Below are 16,383 nucleotides of genomic sequence, written 5' to 3'. Positions count from 1 at the left end.
CATGGCGTCATCGACCCAAGTGGCAGGTTCCCCGGCGATGGTGACGACGGCCGGCGGCAGTTTCCTTTCAATCGAAGCAGTGGTCAGGGACCCGATTGCTTTTCCCATTTTTTGGATATGGTCCGTTGTGCTAATTTGCAGGACGAGGTTGTATCTTTCTGTATTCTGAGGGTCCTGCTTGTAAATCACTGCTATAATCAATGCACTGTCTAGGCCCTTCGTGGCCTTTCCCTGGTTCAAAAAAAAAAAAAATCGGATCCGAGCGATTTTGTTGTAAAAAATAAGAAGATCCCGAGGATTTCCGCCCACACACCAGGTTACAAAGCCCCCGAAGTCAGAGCAAAGAGCAATGTCATCTCCGCCTTTCTCCGTCCATCTCCAGTACTCCTCCGGCGACATGCCACTCCCTACCGCCACCCTCCTTGTCCGCTCCCCCTCGGCCACCTCCCGTTTCCTCCACCTCCTCACAGCCGCCCTCGCCGTGCTCCTCCTATTCCCGCCCTTTTCCTCGGCGTCCGCCCACGCCACTGTCTCCGCCGCGCGGCCGCTCTGCAAGCTCACGAAGCCGGTGGTCCTCCTTATATCCACCGACGGCTTCCGCTTCGGCTTCCAGTACAAGGCCCCCAACCCGCACCTCCGCCGCCTCATTGCGAATGGCACATCCGCCGTGGAGGGCCTCATCCCCGTCTTCCCCACATACACCTTCCCCAACCACTACTCCATCGTGACCGGCCTTTACCCTTCCTCCCACGGCATTATCAACAACTTGTTCCCCGACCCCATCTCTGGGGACACATTCACCACAGCAAACCGCGACCCCAAGTGGTGGCTCGGGGAGCCCCTGTGGGTCACCGCGGCGAACCAGGGGCTGCAGGCCTCGACCTTCTTCTGGCCGGGCTCCGAGGTAAAGAAGGGCTCCTGGGACTGCCCCGGCAAGTACTGCCGCCAGTATAATGGCTCCGTGCCATTCGAGGAGAGGGTTGACGCCATCCTTGGTTACTTTGATCTACCGGCTGACGAGATGCCGCAGCTTGTGACACTGTACGTGGAAGACCCAGATGCGCACGGGCACCAGGTCGGTCCGGACGACCCAGCCATCACAGAGGCTGTGATGCACATTGATGAGATGATGGGGAGACTCATCGCCGGTTTGGAAGCCAGAGGGGTGTTTGAGGATGTGAACATTATATGGGTCGGGGATCATGGGATTGTTGGGACCTGCGACCAGAAGCTGGTGTCCCTCGAGGACTTGGCTCCGTGGATTGAGGTGAAGGAAGATTGGGTTCTATCGACGACACCGTTGCTGGCAATCAGGCCGACAAATGGCGTCTCACCGGCCGAGGTCGTGGCCAGGATGAATCAAGGGCTAGGGTCAGGGAAGGTGAAGAATGGCAAGTATCTCAAGGTTTACTTGAAGGAGGACCTGCCTTCTCGCCTGCACTACTCGGAAAGTTACAGGATACCACCGATCATTGGGCTGGTAGATGAAGGTTATAAGGTGGAGATAAAGCGATCTGAGGCAAGGGAGTGTGGAGGGGCGCACGGATATGACAATGCCTTCTTCTCAATGAGAACCGTGTTTGTCGCGCACGGACCTCGGTTCCAGCGGGGTAAAACGGTGCCCTCCTTTGAGAACGTGGAGATATACAATGTTGTTGCTTCCATCCTCGGGTTGAGGCCAGCTTCAAACAACGGCTCAGCTTCTTTCCATGGATCGGTTCTATTGCCAACTGACTGAGCATGGATGCATGCGAGGGCTGTGGTTTTAATTTGGAGGAGGAAAATGCACGTCGATGGTAGTATCATTCGATTGTTGTATCTGTATTTGTACACCGATATCTTTTTCTGTAAGGATGTCATGCGGTAATGTGAATCACGCCTATCGTTTTGACAGTATGTTTGGGTAAATGTACAGTGCAAGAGTTTATTTAAGTTCCTTCTTTTCTGCCTAAGTTGTCCATGATTCACATGGACCAGATCTGAGGATCCATATGCACGTGCACCTCAAAAGATCACTTAGAGCATGAGCAATGGTGGCATACACAACTAGTTGCTCCATGTAAAAAAGTTGTCAGAAGCAACATGTTGAATTTTATCTCTCCAATGGAAGCCACAACTTTAGTAAGAAAAAAGAGAGGAGCGACCCCACAAATATGACACTATGTATCTCTTTCTCTCCCCAAAAAGCATGCTTTTAAGACTTAAAATTTCACTTCCTGAAGAGGAGGTTGCCTCCTCATCCGAACCTACTTTAGACCATCCGAACCTAGCTAAAGGTGTGAGGCAGCACCTCTAGGGCAGTGCATTGGGTATGCCCTTATAGACCAAATAAAAAACCGTCGGTAGGTCCTCAACCTGCGCACATAGTCCATGACATCGCACATGGTTGGCTGAAAAAAACGTGTGTACATATATCCCATATTAGTTTGAGCGTGGCATCCTGATAGACGAGCTACATGTAACTCTTTATTTTACAATAATTAAAATTCATATTTTAAATATTTTTCTAAATTGAAATAAAGTGATAGCGGTAGTCAATGATATATGCTACAATGGTGTAAAATCTCAATGCAAATTAATTTGTATTCTAGCATACATCATTGGCTATCTCCAAATTTTGGTTTGAATTTTTTTGAAACTTTAAAATACGAATTCTGACTGTTGGCAAATAAAAGCCTATTAAAAATCCTAGACATGATCGCTAACGATTTGAAAATAAGAAAACATTTGTCCATATTTAAATATAGGCAGTAGTACCAACCTACTACTTAGAGACGGTTATAATCCTTCGTTCTCAGACGGTTCTGTTTTTCGGCTCAAAGCCTCGGTCTCTACTAGCGTGTCATCTTGAGACAGTTTTGGATCCGGCTCAAAGAAGTCCTCAAATGGTCCATAATAGAAACTGCCTCTAATATTAGGACCGTCTGAGGTAGTTACAATTCTACGCCACCTCTAGAGTCGGCAGACCCTCGGACGATTATTATGAGCGGGCGTCTCTAGAAGGATGCTAGTCTCAGGCGGAGGTTATTACCAACCGTCTCTAAAATTTAAAATCCTAAGACGGTTATTTGTACAGTCCATTTAAAAAAAGTTTCGTGTTTGAGCCACCTGGTTCAGAGTGTCGTCTCTAAATGTTGAGGCGGGTTTGTAAAGAGACCAACTCTATGATTTTGTCTTTTAGAGACGGGTTGGTATACCAACTGCTTCAAACTATTTCTTTTGAGATGCATTGGTTAAGCTAGCGCCTCGACTAATACCTAGTTGTAACCCATCGAAATTGGTACAACTGACATTATTTCTGGAGGGTCCGAAATAATCCGGAATTCAGCTGCTGCACGTATTATTCCTCACAAGGCATTACATACGGTAAGCAAGCAGTCACATATTGCACAATATGCACATCAATCACAAGATTATTTGAAGGTAGCATGCATCACAAGTATAGTTTGAAGAACATTATAGTTTGAAAGAACATACATTGAACAATATCCATATTGTCATACTTTCTCTCACACAAGACCGTGGAAATCTCCATCAGCTTTCATCACTTGTTCAGCCAAAAACTCTAAAATCACCGAGAACATTATTTTTACCTTATCTATCGCTAGTTCGGCTGTTCTAGTTCATGCTAGCTAAACTAAATCATGATAAAAAATCAGTACAACTAAGAAGAATATTTAAATATAATGAAAAAGATAATATTTGCATACCATAGATGTGCATTTAGGTTCAACCATTCTGGCTATCATCATGCCCATATGTTGGGCAACATAGTAGCCGCACATGTGCGTCCCTACAGGCTATTGGTGGCACTGAAACAGAGCATATATATGTAGAAATTCGCATATTAACCAAATAATACATGCATGCATATATGTGTACAAGTGTTGGTGTAAACTAACCGGACGAGCTAGGTTATGGGTTAGAGTTTTATAGTTCTTAGTGCATTTTCTTCTTTCGAGCCAAATACTTTAAACGATTTAAAAGCATATGGATGAAGAAAAAAGTATATCATTTCAAAACCAGGAATGTATCCTTGGTCAAAATCAATTATGAAGATGAAAGTATCAAATCACTTGTCAATAAGCTTCATCGCATCCAGAAAATCTATATTCTTACTAATATAAGAATTAAGATAATAGACATTTCCATCTAGTACTGAGATAGTGATAAGAATCCAGTGAAAACTAAGAGTTAAACCAATTATTAGTTGTGTCGTCGTGGTGAACAGACAGATGCCATGGGATGGTTTAAGTTGGGGCCGAATGTGCGCTAGAGGATTCGGGGGAGGGTTTTGGTAAAGATGGTTGGATTTCCGGTGGGTTTCTCAAGAACAAGGCCTTGGCCAGAGGAAGAAGAAGAAGAACAGTAGAGCGATTTCCTCCTCAGATCTTTCTATTCCTTGCTCAAACGAGATTACAGGTTTCTGATTACAAGACTTCCTCTCTCCTTCTCACGTACCCGCGTAATGGGGGTGCCCCCTCTCCTTATATAGGGGAGAGGGTGGCTTACAGGGGAAGAAATCCTAGGAAACCCTAATGGCATCTTTGACTGGACAAACTACTTTATAAAGCCTCTTTAGCTACCGGCGGCGCCGGTATCTCTTTAATCATGGAGGCTGACGTCCTCCGGTACCTTTTACGTCATCATCTGCTTTTGGCGTCAGGGCTTCGATTAAAGCTGAAGTGCTTCGCTCAGCTTTTTCTTCTAGCTCCTCAGAGAATCTTTGACCAGTCTTGCCGACGTGCTACAGTGTAGCTTGTACCGGTACTCCGGTAGCTTCTTAGCCGGTTCCGGTATACCCCTCCTGGGATACCGGTATGTTTTACTTTAATGGCTCAAACCATCCGGAATAATCTTTAAACCGGTACTTTGATGGCTCAAACCATCCGGTTTGGCATGCCTTTAGCATACCGGGGGTCATCCCCCCAACAAGTTGGGTGAACGTGATCAAATTTGTAAACGAGAATGCAGTATATATGCTATCTTACTTTTTATGTAAAGGCCACGAGATTAGCTCCTGATCTTTGCACTTCTCGGACACAATGATTATGTAATCCTCGATAGCCCTTTCATTCATATCCATGCAAGTTTGCGAAGTTCTGTAGAGGTCGACGAAGGCTAATTTATGCCCAAAAGTCCTAGCTCTCACAAAATGCTACCTACATATAGACATATATATTCAAATTCAAACTGCATATAGAGATAGATGCTAGTACCATGCATAGATTGACGCTTTGACTGTTAAATACTCACAATGATATTATTCTCAATAAACTCATGTCGAAGACATCCATGTTCAGCAGATCAAACAAGTCTTGCCAACCCACAAATAACTGTTAAGGCTCAGTGCTGTAGTGAAAATTTTCAGGGAAGAACCTAGCCAGGAATCCCGCTTGTTGCTCGCTCTCCGGCTTCTTGAAATTATCCATGTAGTGCTTCTCCAACGATAAAGCAACAATGCCAGGCTCCTCAATAACATCAATAATATCACCTTCTATAAGTGGACCCCCCCGGGGGGGGCTTGTACGTCAGGTGTATCGGGGCAAACGGCAGAATACCGTCCGCAGCTAAGAAATGGTGCATCTCATGCTCGGAACAAGTAGCGAGACTGATCATCAGCTGCGGCTTCTTCTCCCTTTTTTTGCATTCTTCTTGACATTAGTTCCGCCCTTGACCGTTGTGGTAGCTTTGATTTTCACAGCAGGTGGAGGAGTATTTGTTCTCATGGTTGGCGCTGTTGAGTATGTGATCCTTATAGGTGGAGCTGTTGTCGGCTTGTTAGCAATCGTCCCCTTTGCGGCCACAGTACACGTACTCCTATCTGGCTATCTCTTATAGCAGATAAACGAACTTGTGAAATCTTTGGTATCTTCGGGGCGGTGGGCGCTTGGAGTTGGCTTGTCAACACAGACTGTGGTCTTGGTGGGCACACTGGTGAGGGATTTAGCTGTGACCACGGTAGCACAGTTACCTTTCATAGTAGGCACTTCTGAAATCTCAGCTATCTTTGGGGGGGAGGGGGCTTGTGCGAAGAGAAACATCGTTGACATTGTTGGATTTGGCATATCAACAGGGCCTATGGTCTTGGTGGCCACACTGGTGAGGTTTGTCTCTTTAGTACATTTAGCCTTGGACACAATAGTAATGCTAGATTTATCAGCGGGTAGTGGAGGCACTAGTGAAGTCTCTACTATCTTCGGGGCAGGGGGCTTATGTGGTCGTTGGAGTTGGCATGTCAACAGGGCCTATGGTCTTGGTGGCCAAACTGGTGGGGTTTGTCTCTTCAGTACATTTATCCTTGGACACAGTAGCACTGATAGATTTCACGTCAGCTGGAGGCACTAGTGAAGTCTCTATTATCTTCGGGGCGGGGATTGTGCAGAGTGCAACGTCATTCGACACATTTCAACATGGACTCGGGTATTGGTGGCCGTACTGGTGGGGGTTATTTCTGAGGATTGGCTCGTCTTATTTGTTGGAGTTTGCACAACAACCAAGTCTCCGGTCTTGGCAGCCCCACTCGCAGGCAGGGTACCCATCTCTTTGGTTTCAAGATGGTGATCATCTCTTTGGTTTCAAGATGGTGATCAGCTTGAAAATCCGGTGCTTCATTGATCTTGGGAGTGAGTGTTGTTGGTGGGAGGTGTGTCGAGTCCGACTTTGGATTGTAAAGAAGGATATCTTCCTTGGGCAACTGGATGAAGCTGCCGGCCGTATGAACGAGAGTTGTCATTTCATCATGGGGAGGGACCGGCAGAGGGTTGTCATCGAACCCCTCGATGACATCATCAACGCTAACCCTAGCAAAATCGGCGCCTATAGTACTGTCGCGTGGCGTATCCCCTTGGCTACTAGGATGCACTCGCCCCCATGTAGCCGGCTCAGGTACATCCGAGCCAACTTTCCTCACTAGTAGCTAGCAAACGGTGGCTACCTACATCAAAAGTTTATATAGGTCAACTAGTAGATTCCATATGAAAATGCATAATTTCTTTGATGTACATGATCAATGGATTCAATTACCTCTATGTGTTAGGCTACATTGGATTGGATGCATGTTGGCTCCACCCTTTATTGAGCCCCGCATGCCACGTGTTGCCAACGAGGTGACCATGGAACTTTCCATGACATGCTGTTGTTGATTTAGCTCCGTGATAATTTATACTTCCCACACGGCTCCTTCGGCTTTAACCGTGTGCAAGTAGCTGGATAGGTAAGCTGCTTTCTTATGTGGACCATTTGGCTTTTATTAATTTTTTCTCACTAGTTTGTCCACGTTTACGTCATCCTTTCTTGAAATACCTATAGACTGTTAGCCTATGTAATCGTATATGTATAAGTCTTGTCATTGTACATCTTATACACTATATAATAAAGAGAATACCTACCCGGCGAGGAACGTCAGGACAACCAATCTATTCTAGTTTACCAGCATCGTCCCTTTTATCTCTGTTTTTCTTGGGTGCCAGGGTGCTGCGCGTCGGAGCCGGCGCTTCTGGAGCAACATCCGTGGGAGCCGAAGCTTCCGGCGCAACATGTAGTTCCTCGGAGAGGACTAGCGTATGGGAAGTACTCGTGTTTGCTGGCCTAGAAGCTTCGGGTTCCAGCTCTTCTTCTTCATCTCTATTAATATAGCAAACAAGATAGTTGGAAGTACAGAAGGAATAAATTACGAGCTGACGTTGCCAGTAGCAGTGTGTTGCGGTCAGAAACCCACCGGCGAGCAGCGACGGGCAACACAGTAGAGCCGGGAACAACCTAGGGCTGCGGCTGGCCCTGGTCCCTCCGAGCGACGGCCCGCAAAGCTCCTGGTACACACGTCCCGATGCTGGTGCAAGGGCGTGCCACCTGACCTATACCTGGTCAGGAAGGTGATGGATGTGCCTCGCTTAGTTTCCTGCATGGCATACACGTAAACATTAAATACGAGCCTCGATCGGCTCTCAGGTTGTCCTGTGAATCGGCTCAAAGAGCCGATCCACCCATGATCCGTACGAGGTGCACGAATATATGGTGGTCCTGCTTGATCGAAATAAAGCTAAAACGACCTACTACGATTTAGGGTTTTCACCGCATAATCGGAACATCCTACTCGTGATTGAGCCTGGCGGCCACGCACGGTGATCGTAAACCGACCCTAGACAAGGCCTAAAAACCAACACGAGGTTGATCCCCGGAACATCCTGTCTAGGGCTAGCAAACTACACCCTACGCGCCACTGGATCTTTCAACCCGTTTGTAAGGCCTAACTATGCAGATATTAAACTAATCCTTGCAGAACAAGGAGCAATCATAATGGATCGGATCTACTGAATAATGATCAAGCGGGGTGCTGCCCCTACACCTGAGATAGGTGTAAGGGCGACTAGACGTCTCAGGGTTGCACGACGATAGCATATGATACGATGAACAATGCTAACCCTAACACGTCTAAGATAACTACGTTGCTCGCCATCAAAAAGGCTTCAGCACGAGCAACGCATGGACGGCGAATAAACTCGTACTGCCTAGATCACAAGATGCGATCTAGGCAGCATGATGCTTACCCGGAAGAAACCCTCGAGACAAGGGAGTTGGCGATGCGCCTAGATTGGTTTGTGGTGAACGTGATTGTTGTTTATTTCATAAACCCTAGATACATATTTATAGTCCGTAGACTTTCTAATCGTGGGAATAATCCCAACCGTGCACGAGCCAAACTCTAACTAACCGACACGTATCCTACTATATTACAGATACACGGGCTAACTAGCCCAAACTTTGCATATAAGGACGATTCACGTACTCCTTCCATGTATATTCTTCAAGCCCATCTTGATCGCGGCCCACCTCCGATCTGGTCAAATTCTGGTGATAACACATGCCCCCCTGGTTTTGGAATTGATAATTCCAAAATCACTCTGCTCTTCCTTCGTCGGGTCATGTCGTGGCAGAACTGCCGCAGTATCCTTCATCATGATGCCTTGCCTTCTCAACTTCTCCACGTGACTTGGCAGAATTTTTTTTTTCTTCGGGCACCACTTCCTCGGAAACTGTTGTGGCATTGAATCTCCACCGTATCCTTTTATTCAACCGTACTGAGCAATTCGCTTCTCCATCCCCTCCTCATCCTCTATTCCTCTGTAGCACTTGAAAAAAAAAACCCTCTCCCACCATGGATTCTTCCTCCTCTTCCTCCTCCGGCCTTTCCTACCAGTCTTCCTCCTCCCGCGAGACGCCGGAGGACATACGCGCCCCAGAGAAGTGGGATCAGGAGGACCACGCCTCCTCCGTTTGGTCTGAGGACGACAAGTCCTTGACCAGCGGAGATGAAGACCTCCAGTTCCTTGCTGATGGGGAGCTGGAGTCGGAGAGCGCGGACGATTCGTTCTCCTGGGATGATTACACCTCTTCTGAGGAAGAGGAGGAGGAAGACGACGACGACGACTCCCTCGAGGGTTACCCGCCGGCGAAACGCCTCCGCACCTGGTGGGACGACGACGACAGCGACGACGACGAGGAGGATGAAGCTCCCGTAGAGGGTTACGGGAGCAGCGACGAGGAGCCCGCCGGCAGCAGTGCCGACGAGAGCTCCGAGGATGTCGACGAGGGCAGCGACGGCCCGTAGACTAGGATCTACTAGTATAGGCCTAGTAGTAGTAGATTGGTCAATAGACCTTTCTTCTGTTCTTCCTCCCTCGAGCAATCGGCTCTTTCTTTGTAAGAAATCCCATTATCAATGAAGAAGCATTTCCCCATTAATTTTGCTTTCTTGTCGTCTTTTCCGATTGTTGAACGAAGTCGCTGTACAGAGAGCCGATGGCAGGGCACCGGCTTGCACTAGTTGCTTATTCACACGGTCAAACAGGTCCAGCCCATGTCCAAACCATCTTCCAACCTCAACTGCCTAATTGAGCTTGTTCCTCTAGAGTCGATGACAATGCATCGGTCTTTAGCAATCTATCCTTCAAGTCTTCACCTGATGACTTCGAGATCTGGTGGATAATGTGGAAGACCCTTGCCTTCAAGAGAATCCTTAAATTCCTCCCACCAGGTCCAGTGATCCTCTTCTGCGTGAATTCCTATTTTTGAAGAAGGTTGCGACGAAGGACCAGCCGATAACACCCCAATCGGCTTCCAAAACAGAGCATCTACCAGGCCAGCTGCCCCCCGAGCCTTAGTCAAGGCGAGAATAGCGGTGAGGATGCACAGATCAGACGAAGGGTTTTGAACTCAGGTAATTCTAAGACAGCCACCATGCCGAGCCGGCCAAACTTGCCCCCACCGATCGCCTCTTCTTCCGTTGAAAGCCGATATCGTAGACGAAACATCCATGGCTTAATGAGCAAAAGACTGCCCTGCATGCCTCTAACAGTACTGCTGAATTGGCGACCTTGCACAAGGGGTTGGAAGTCCTCGAAGAGAAGGTTTGGGCACCAAGATCGGCTCATTGCCGCTGAGGAAGCTCTCATTGTTCACTCCCTCAAGGAATCAGAAGGCCTTGAAGCTGAACTGAAGACCAACTTGAGGCCTTGAAGCTGAACTGAAGACCAACTTGGTGAAGATCCACGTCTTGAACACGCGGCGGGTAGACCCTGTGTAATTTGTACTAGAGTCGATGGCTGTGCATCGGCTGTACATCATGAAAAAAAAATTTACTGGCCGATTTTCTATCGGCCCCTCAAATATCTCACCGCGCATGTATCGCACATGTTCCTCTGATTAGGTGCCCCCCGAGCCGAATCTGTCAGGTGACTGCAGATATCAGCTCTGTAGCTAGCCAAGGCACTGTATTTGGATGTCGGCTCCGTTAGGACCAATGTTGACTTCTTCCAGCTCACCAGCCGACGTGAAACCACTGCCCATTAGATCGACGTTGAACACAGGCAGAACGTATGTTGAGGATAATTTTGGCCGATTGCTGGAATCGGCCTCCACGTTGATTGAATCGCTCAACGAAGGTTTTGCAATGTTCCTCCATAGATCTTTGGGGCCGATCCCAAGGATCGGCCTCGCCATGTTTGCTCATAGGTTTGCTCTTGCTATACTGTCAGGCCGGTGGCTAAGACCAGCCTAACCCCGTCCTTCGTGACATCGATGCGCTCGCAGTCGTCCAAATTGATGCCTGAGAGTGGCTCTTGGCCTGCTGCCTCCCAAACGTTCATGTCAGCCGTTGAAATCTCGGCTGAGTCATCTGCATGGACGACCTCTACTTCATCTCCATCCCACTGTATTACGCATTGGTGCATCGTGGATGGAATGCAACAGTTGGCGTGGATCCAATCTCTTCCTAGCAGGACAGCATAGGTGCTCTTGCTATCGACAATAAAGAACGTCGTAGGGATGGTTTTCCTTCTTACGGTCAGATCCACGTTCAGAACACCTTGTGTGTCAGACGCTTGGCCGTTGAAATCGCTCAATGTTACGTTGGTCTTGATCAGATCCGAGCTAGAGCGTCCCAACCGGCGTAGCATGGAGTATGTCATAATGTTGACTGCCGCTCCGGTGTCCACCAGCATCTTGTTGACAGGCTGCCCATCGATATAACCTCGCAAGTACAGGGCCTTCAGATGTCTGTAGCTTCTTTCTCGTGGCTTCTCAAAGATAACCGGCCGTGGGCCGCAGTCAAGTTGTGCCACAGGTGCTTCGTCTAATCCTAGAGCACTAAACTCCGTCGGAAGGATGAACACCATGTTTGTGCCAGCCGATGTTTCATCATCGGCTTTCTTTTGTCTGGGTCGCCACTCTTTCCTTTGTGGCCGACCTTCTTCGTCCAGGGTTCGCTGAATTTTAGCGGCCAGATCAGGCCGCGCTTTTCTCAACGTGTGCAGGTATAACCTTTCGGCTTCCTCCAAACCACGCAGTCGCTGAACCCTACGCTTTTGGGAACGGCTGAGTCCATCAGGGCACCACCTTGGCCGGTGGTACTTATCTTCTTCTTCATCATCGTCTTCTAGTTCCTCGAGATCTTCTACCCGAGAGGACTCAGCGTTCTTGTTCCGAGGCGGGAGAGGCCCTAGACGCTCGAACACGGACACGTTAGCTGCATCCTTCTTCTGTCTACATTCTGGGCAGTTGCCGATTGTAGGCAATCGGCTCATTCCTGAATCCCAGCAGTGCCTGAAGAAGGGACAGTCCCAGTGCCTATCCACGTCGTCTTGCTCTCTCGACTTTTCCTTGGCGTGGTGCTCATATCTCTCCTCCTCGCGCTCCCGCCGACGATGTCTCCTGTCATCCCTAGCTAGGCGATCCCTTTCATCATCGTCGCTGTATCGTCGGCGTTGGTCATATTGACTCACGTATTTGTTGAGGAGGTGATCAGAGAGAGGTCGTTGGTATCGTATATTCTTCACTTCTCCCTCTGTGACGTAGCGCTTGCCATCGTGCCGGAGCCGATCGCATGGAGCGGCTTCCTCTTTGTCCTTGCTACGAGAGCAGCTGCCCTCGTCTCCGTCCTTACCAGAGTGATGTCCAGGTCCTACCATGTTGATATTGAACGAGAATCCTGGCTGGCACCCTCCTGGGTAAGTGCACTCCACCATGTTAACGGCGGGGAAGGGGTGTGTGTCGACTTTCATGGCGTACTGGCTGAAAATTAGACGCCCTTGTTCTATCGCCATTTGGATCTGCTGACGCCACACCATGCAGTCGTTGGTGGGATGGGTGAACGTGTTATGCCATTTGCAGTATGGCTTCCCGTTCAGCTCTTGCGCCGTGGGGATCTTGTGGTCTTCGGGTACCTTTAGCTGTTTCTCCTTAAGTAAGAGGTCGAAAATTTGCTCAGCCTTGGTAACGTCGAAGTCAAACCCTCTGGGAGGACCTTGTGGCTTAACCCACTTGCAGGACACGGGGCTTGCCCCCCGAGTCCATTCAGCCACTGCTACCTCCTGATCTCCCGCAGAGCCTTCGTCTTCATCTGCCTCAACCAGGACCACCGCACGCTTGAATTTATCCTGGTATACATCTGGGTGGCGCTGTTCATATACTGATAGCTTCTGCACCATGTGCGCCAGTGAAGGGTAGTCTGCTTGGGAGGCCACGTCCTTGATCGATGATGCGAGACCCACCACCGCCAACTCGACTGCTTCTTTTTCAGTCACACGAGCCGAATAGCATCGGTTCCTAACGGTCCTGAAGCGCTGGACGTATTCTGACACTGTTTCTCCGCGCTTCTGACGTACTTGTGCTAAATCGGCAATGCCAGCCTCGGAAGCCTCTGAGTGATACTGCATGTGGAACTGCTCTTCCAACTGCTTCCAAGTCCGGATTGAGTCTGGTGGCAGCGATGTGTACCACCCGAAAGCCGATCCTGTGAGGGACTGTGCGAAGAACCTCACACGCAGCTCATCTGATGCTGAGATCGTGCCCAGCTGTGCCAAATATCGGCTCACATGTTCGATGGAGCTGGAACCATCTGATCCATTAAACTTGGAGAAATCAGGGAGCCGATATTTGGGTGGTAGCGGGATCAACTCGTACGCGTTGGGGTACGGCTTGGAATAGCCGATTGTCCTCCTTTTCGGCACCATGCCGAACTGGTCTCTCAAGATGGTACTGATCTGATCCGCGGTGCTGGCTGCCGAAGTCGAACTCTGAAGATTCGCCGGAGTGGCATACTTAGCCAGCCATGCTTGCTTTTCCAGCTCTGAGCCAACTGCAGGAGCTGCGCTCTGGAGGTTTGTCGGAGTGGCATACTTAGCTAGCCACGTCTGCTTCTCAAGATCTGTTCCCGAAGCTCCTCCTGTTGTTTCAGAAGTCCCTGCTGTTGCAGTCTGGTTTGCGAGTGCCCAGTTACTGCAGTCTGGCACGTATGTGCACGTGTATCCGTGAGGGATCTCCTTAGGCGCCTCATGCAAGAACTAGTAGTCACTAGGGTCACCACCGATCTTGTAGACGACGTATGCCGGTGAATTCGGCACTTCTGGTGCTGCCAGCGCAAATGGCAGCGGTGGACGGGACTGGAGTGGCATCTCTCCTTGGTGAGTCCCGAGAGCTGGTCCTGACGGAGAGTACTGGTGCCTCATGATCTCCTGGATCACCCGAAGAGCGACACGCTCCAAAGTGTTCACCAGGCTCTCAGAATGGCGGTGCAGCGAGTGAGCCACCAGGAAGTTCATCTCCTGACGCAGGGACCTGGTGCATTCTTCTGACGGGGCGGACAGGTCCACTCCGTCGAGTGCGCCTTCAGGCGCGAACCCTTTCCACCTGATGCCATGTGAGCGGGTTCTGTGAAAAGAGCCGATGAGGTCGGCTTCGAGGAGTGCTTTGACCTCGTCATACTTCTTCTTGAGCTCCTCGGTCAGGTCGTCGTACGTGACTGGGGTGCCCTCCGCCATCTCAGATGTAGATGGCGATGCGGTTGATGTCGAAGATTGTCCCACCGGGCGTGCCAGAATGTGTTGCGGTCAGAAACCCACCGGCGAGCAGCGACGGGCAACACAGTAGAGCCGGGAACAACCTAGGGCCGCGGCTGGCCCTGGTCCCTCCGAGCGACGGCCCGCAAAGCTCCTGGTACACACGTCCCGATGCTGGTGCAAGGGCGTGCCACCTGACCTATACCTGGTCAGGAAGGTGATGGATGTGCCTCGCTTAGTTTCCTGCATGAGAATGTGTTGCGGTCAGAAACCCACCGGCGAGCAGCGACGGGCAACACAGTAGAGCCGGGAACAACCTAGGGCTGCGGCTGGCCCTGGTCCCTCCGAGCGACGGCCCGCAAAGCTCCTGGTACACACGTCCCGATGCTGGTGCAAGGGCGTGCCACCTGACCTATACCTGGTCAGGAAGGTGATGGATGTGCCTCGCTTAGTTTCCTGCATGGCATACACGTAAACATTAAATACGAGCCTCGATCGGCTCTCAGGTTGTCCTGTGAATCGGCTCAAAGAGCCGATCCACCCATGATCCGTACGAGGTGCACGAATATATGGTGGTCCTGCTTGATCGAAATAAAGCTAAAACGACCTACTACGATTTAGGGTTTTCACCGCATAATCGGAACATCCTACTCGTGATTGAGCCTGGCGGCCACGCACGGTGATCGTAAACCGACCCTAGACAAGGCCTAAAAACCAACACGAGGTTGATCCCCGGAACATCCTGTCTAGGGCTAGCAAACTACACCCTACGCGCCACTGGATCCTTCAACCCGTTTGTAAGGCCTAACTATGCAGATATTAAACTAATCCTTGCAGAACAAGGAGCAATCATAACGGATCGGATCTACTGAATAATGATCAAGTGGGGTGCCGCCCCTACACCTGAGATAGGTGTAAGGGCGGCTAGACGTCTCAGGGTTGCACGACGATAGCATATGATACGATGAACAATGCTAACCCTAACACGTCTAAGATAACTACGTTGCTCGCCATCAAAAAGGCTTCAGCACGAGCAACGCATGGACGGCGAATAAACTCGTACTGCCTAGATCGCAAGATGCGATCTAGGCAGCATGATGCTTACCCGGAAGAAACCCTCGAGACAAGGGAGTTGGCGATGCGCCTAGATTGGTTTGTGGTGAACGTGATTGTTGTTTATTTCATAAACCCTAGATACATATTTATAGTCCGTAGACTTTCTAATCGTGGGAATAATCCCAACCGTGCACGAGCCAAACTCTAACTAACCGACACGTATCCTACTATATTACAGATACACGGGCTAACTAGCCCAAACTTTGCATATAAGACCGATTCACGTACTCCTTCCATGTATATTCTTCAAGCCCATCTTGATCGCGGCCCACCTCCGATCTGGTCAAATTCTGGTGATAACACAGTGAAGGGGTCGAGAGTATCTTGTTTATCGGGAGAAGATTTTTCAGGGGCTGGTTCAGACAATTTAGAAGCGCCGGAATCTTCTTCCTCAGGGTTCCTCTTCCTTTTGCGCTTGTCCGGAGAGACGACAGAAGGAGGAGAATTAGTATGAGAGGAGCAGAAGCTTGTTTTGATTCCGTTATTTTTTCAGAGGAACCCGCACTATTTTCAGATTCTGCGGGTTTGCTCTCGTGGACAGAAGTTTCTTGCGAGTCATCGGTTGACGTGGGCATTACCCTTTGGGTAACTGTTATTTCCCTATCCTGTCCGGCCCAACTGGAGGCCCATGAAGACACCCGATGGCAAGACGGGCCGCTACGTCGGTGCCGAAGAAGATTCCTTGAAGAACAAGACGAAGAAGTGAAGGATACAAGGAAAGTCTAGAACTAGGGTCCATTGTAACCTAGTCATACCCGGATAGATCTCTCGAGACCTGGCCCCCTATATAAGGGCCAGGAGAGGGGCTGCCGAGGCATATACGCCATCTTAGCAACTTTAGCCAGCAGAAGTCTAGAGCTAGGGTTTCATAGCACTTAGCCTCCCGACGAGATCACAGCCGAAACCTTCGGCACCCCATTGTAACCCGATA

At 49.5% G+C, this 16,383-nt stretch overlaps 1 protein-coding gene across 1 annotated transcript; it reads left to right on the top strand.

Moving 5' to 3' along the window:
• The first annotated feature begins 334 nt into the window (after window positions 1-334).
• LOC127330693 (uncharacterized) lies at window positions 335-1,913 on the top strand. The gene has a single exon (XM_051356819.2). It carries the CDS (start codon window positions 350-352, stop codon window positions 1,736-1,738), a length of 1,389 nt encoding a protein of 462 aa, XP_051212779.1. The 5' UTR covers window positions 335-349; the 3' UTR covers window positions 1,739-1,913.
• Window positions 1,914-16,383: the final 14,470 nt, after the last annotated feature.

Source organism: Lolium perenne, chromosome 2 (genome assembly GCF_019359855.2).
Source record: "Lolium perenne isolate Kyuss_39 chromosome 2, Kyuss_2.0, whole genome shotgun sequence".
In the NCBI taxonomy this organism is placed as follows: domain Eukaryota; kingdom Viridiplantae; phylum Streptophyta; class Magnoliopsida; order Poales; family Poaceae; genus Lolium; species Lolium perenne.
This window is presented reverse-complemented; position numbering and strand designations above follow the sequence as displayed.

Bases quoted from the DNA above. Each gene is read 5' to 3' on its own strand.
- LOC127330693 (XM_051356819.2), top strand. From the start codon at position 350: ATGTCATCTCCGCCTTTCTCCGTCCATCTCCAGTACTCCTCCGGCGAC.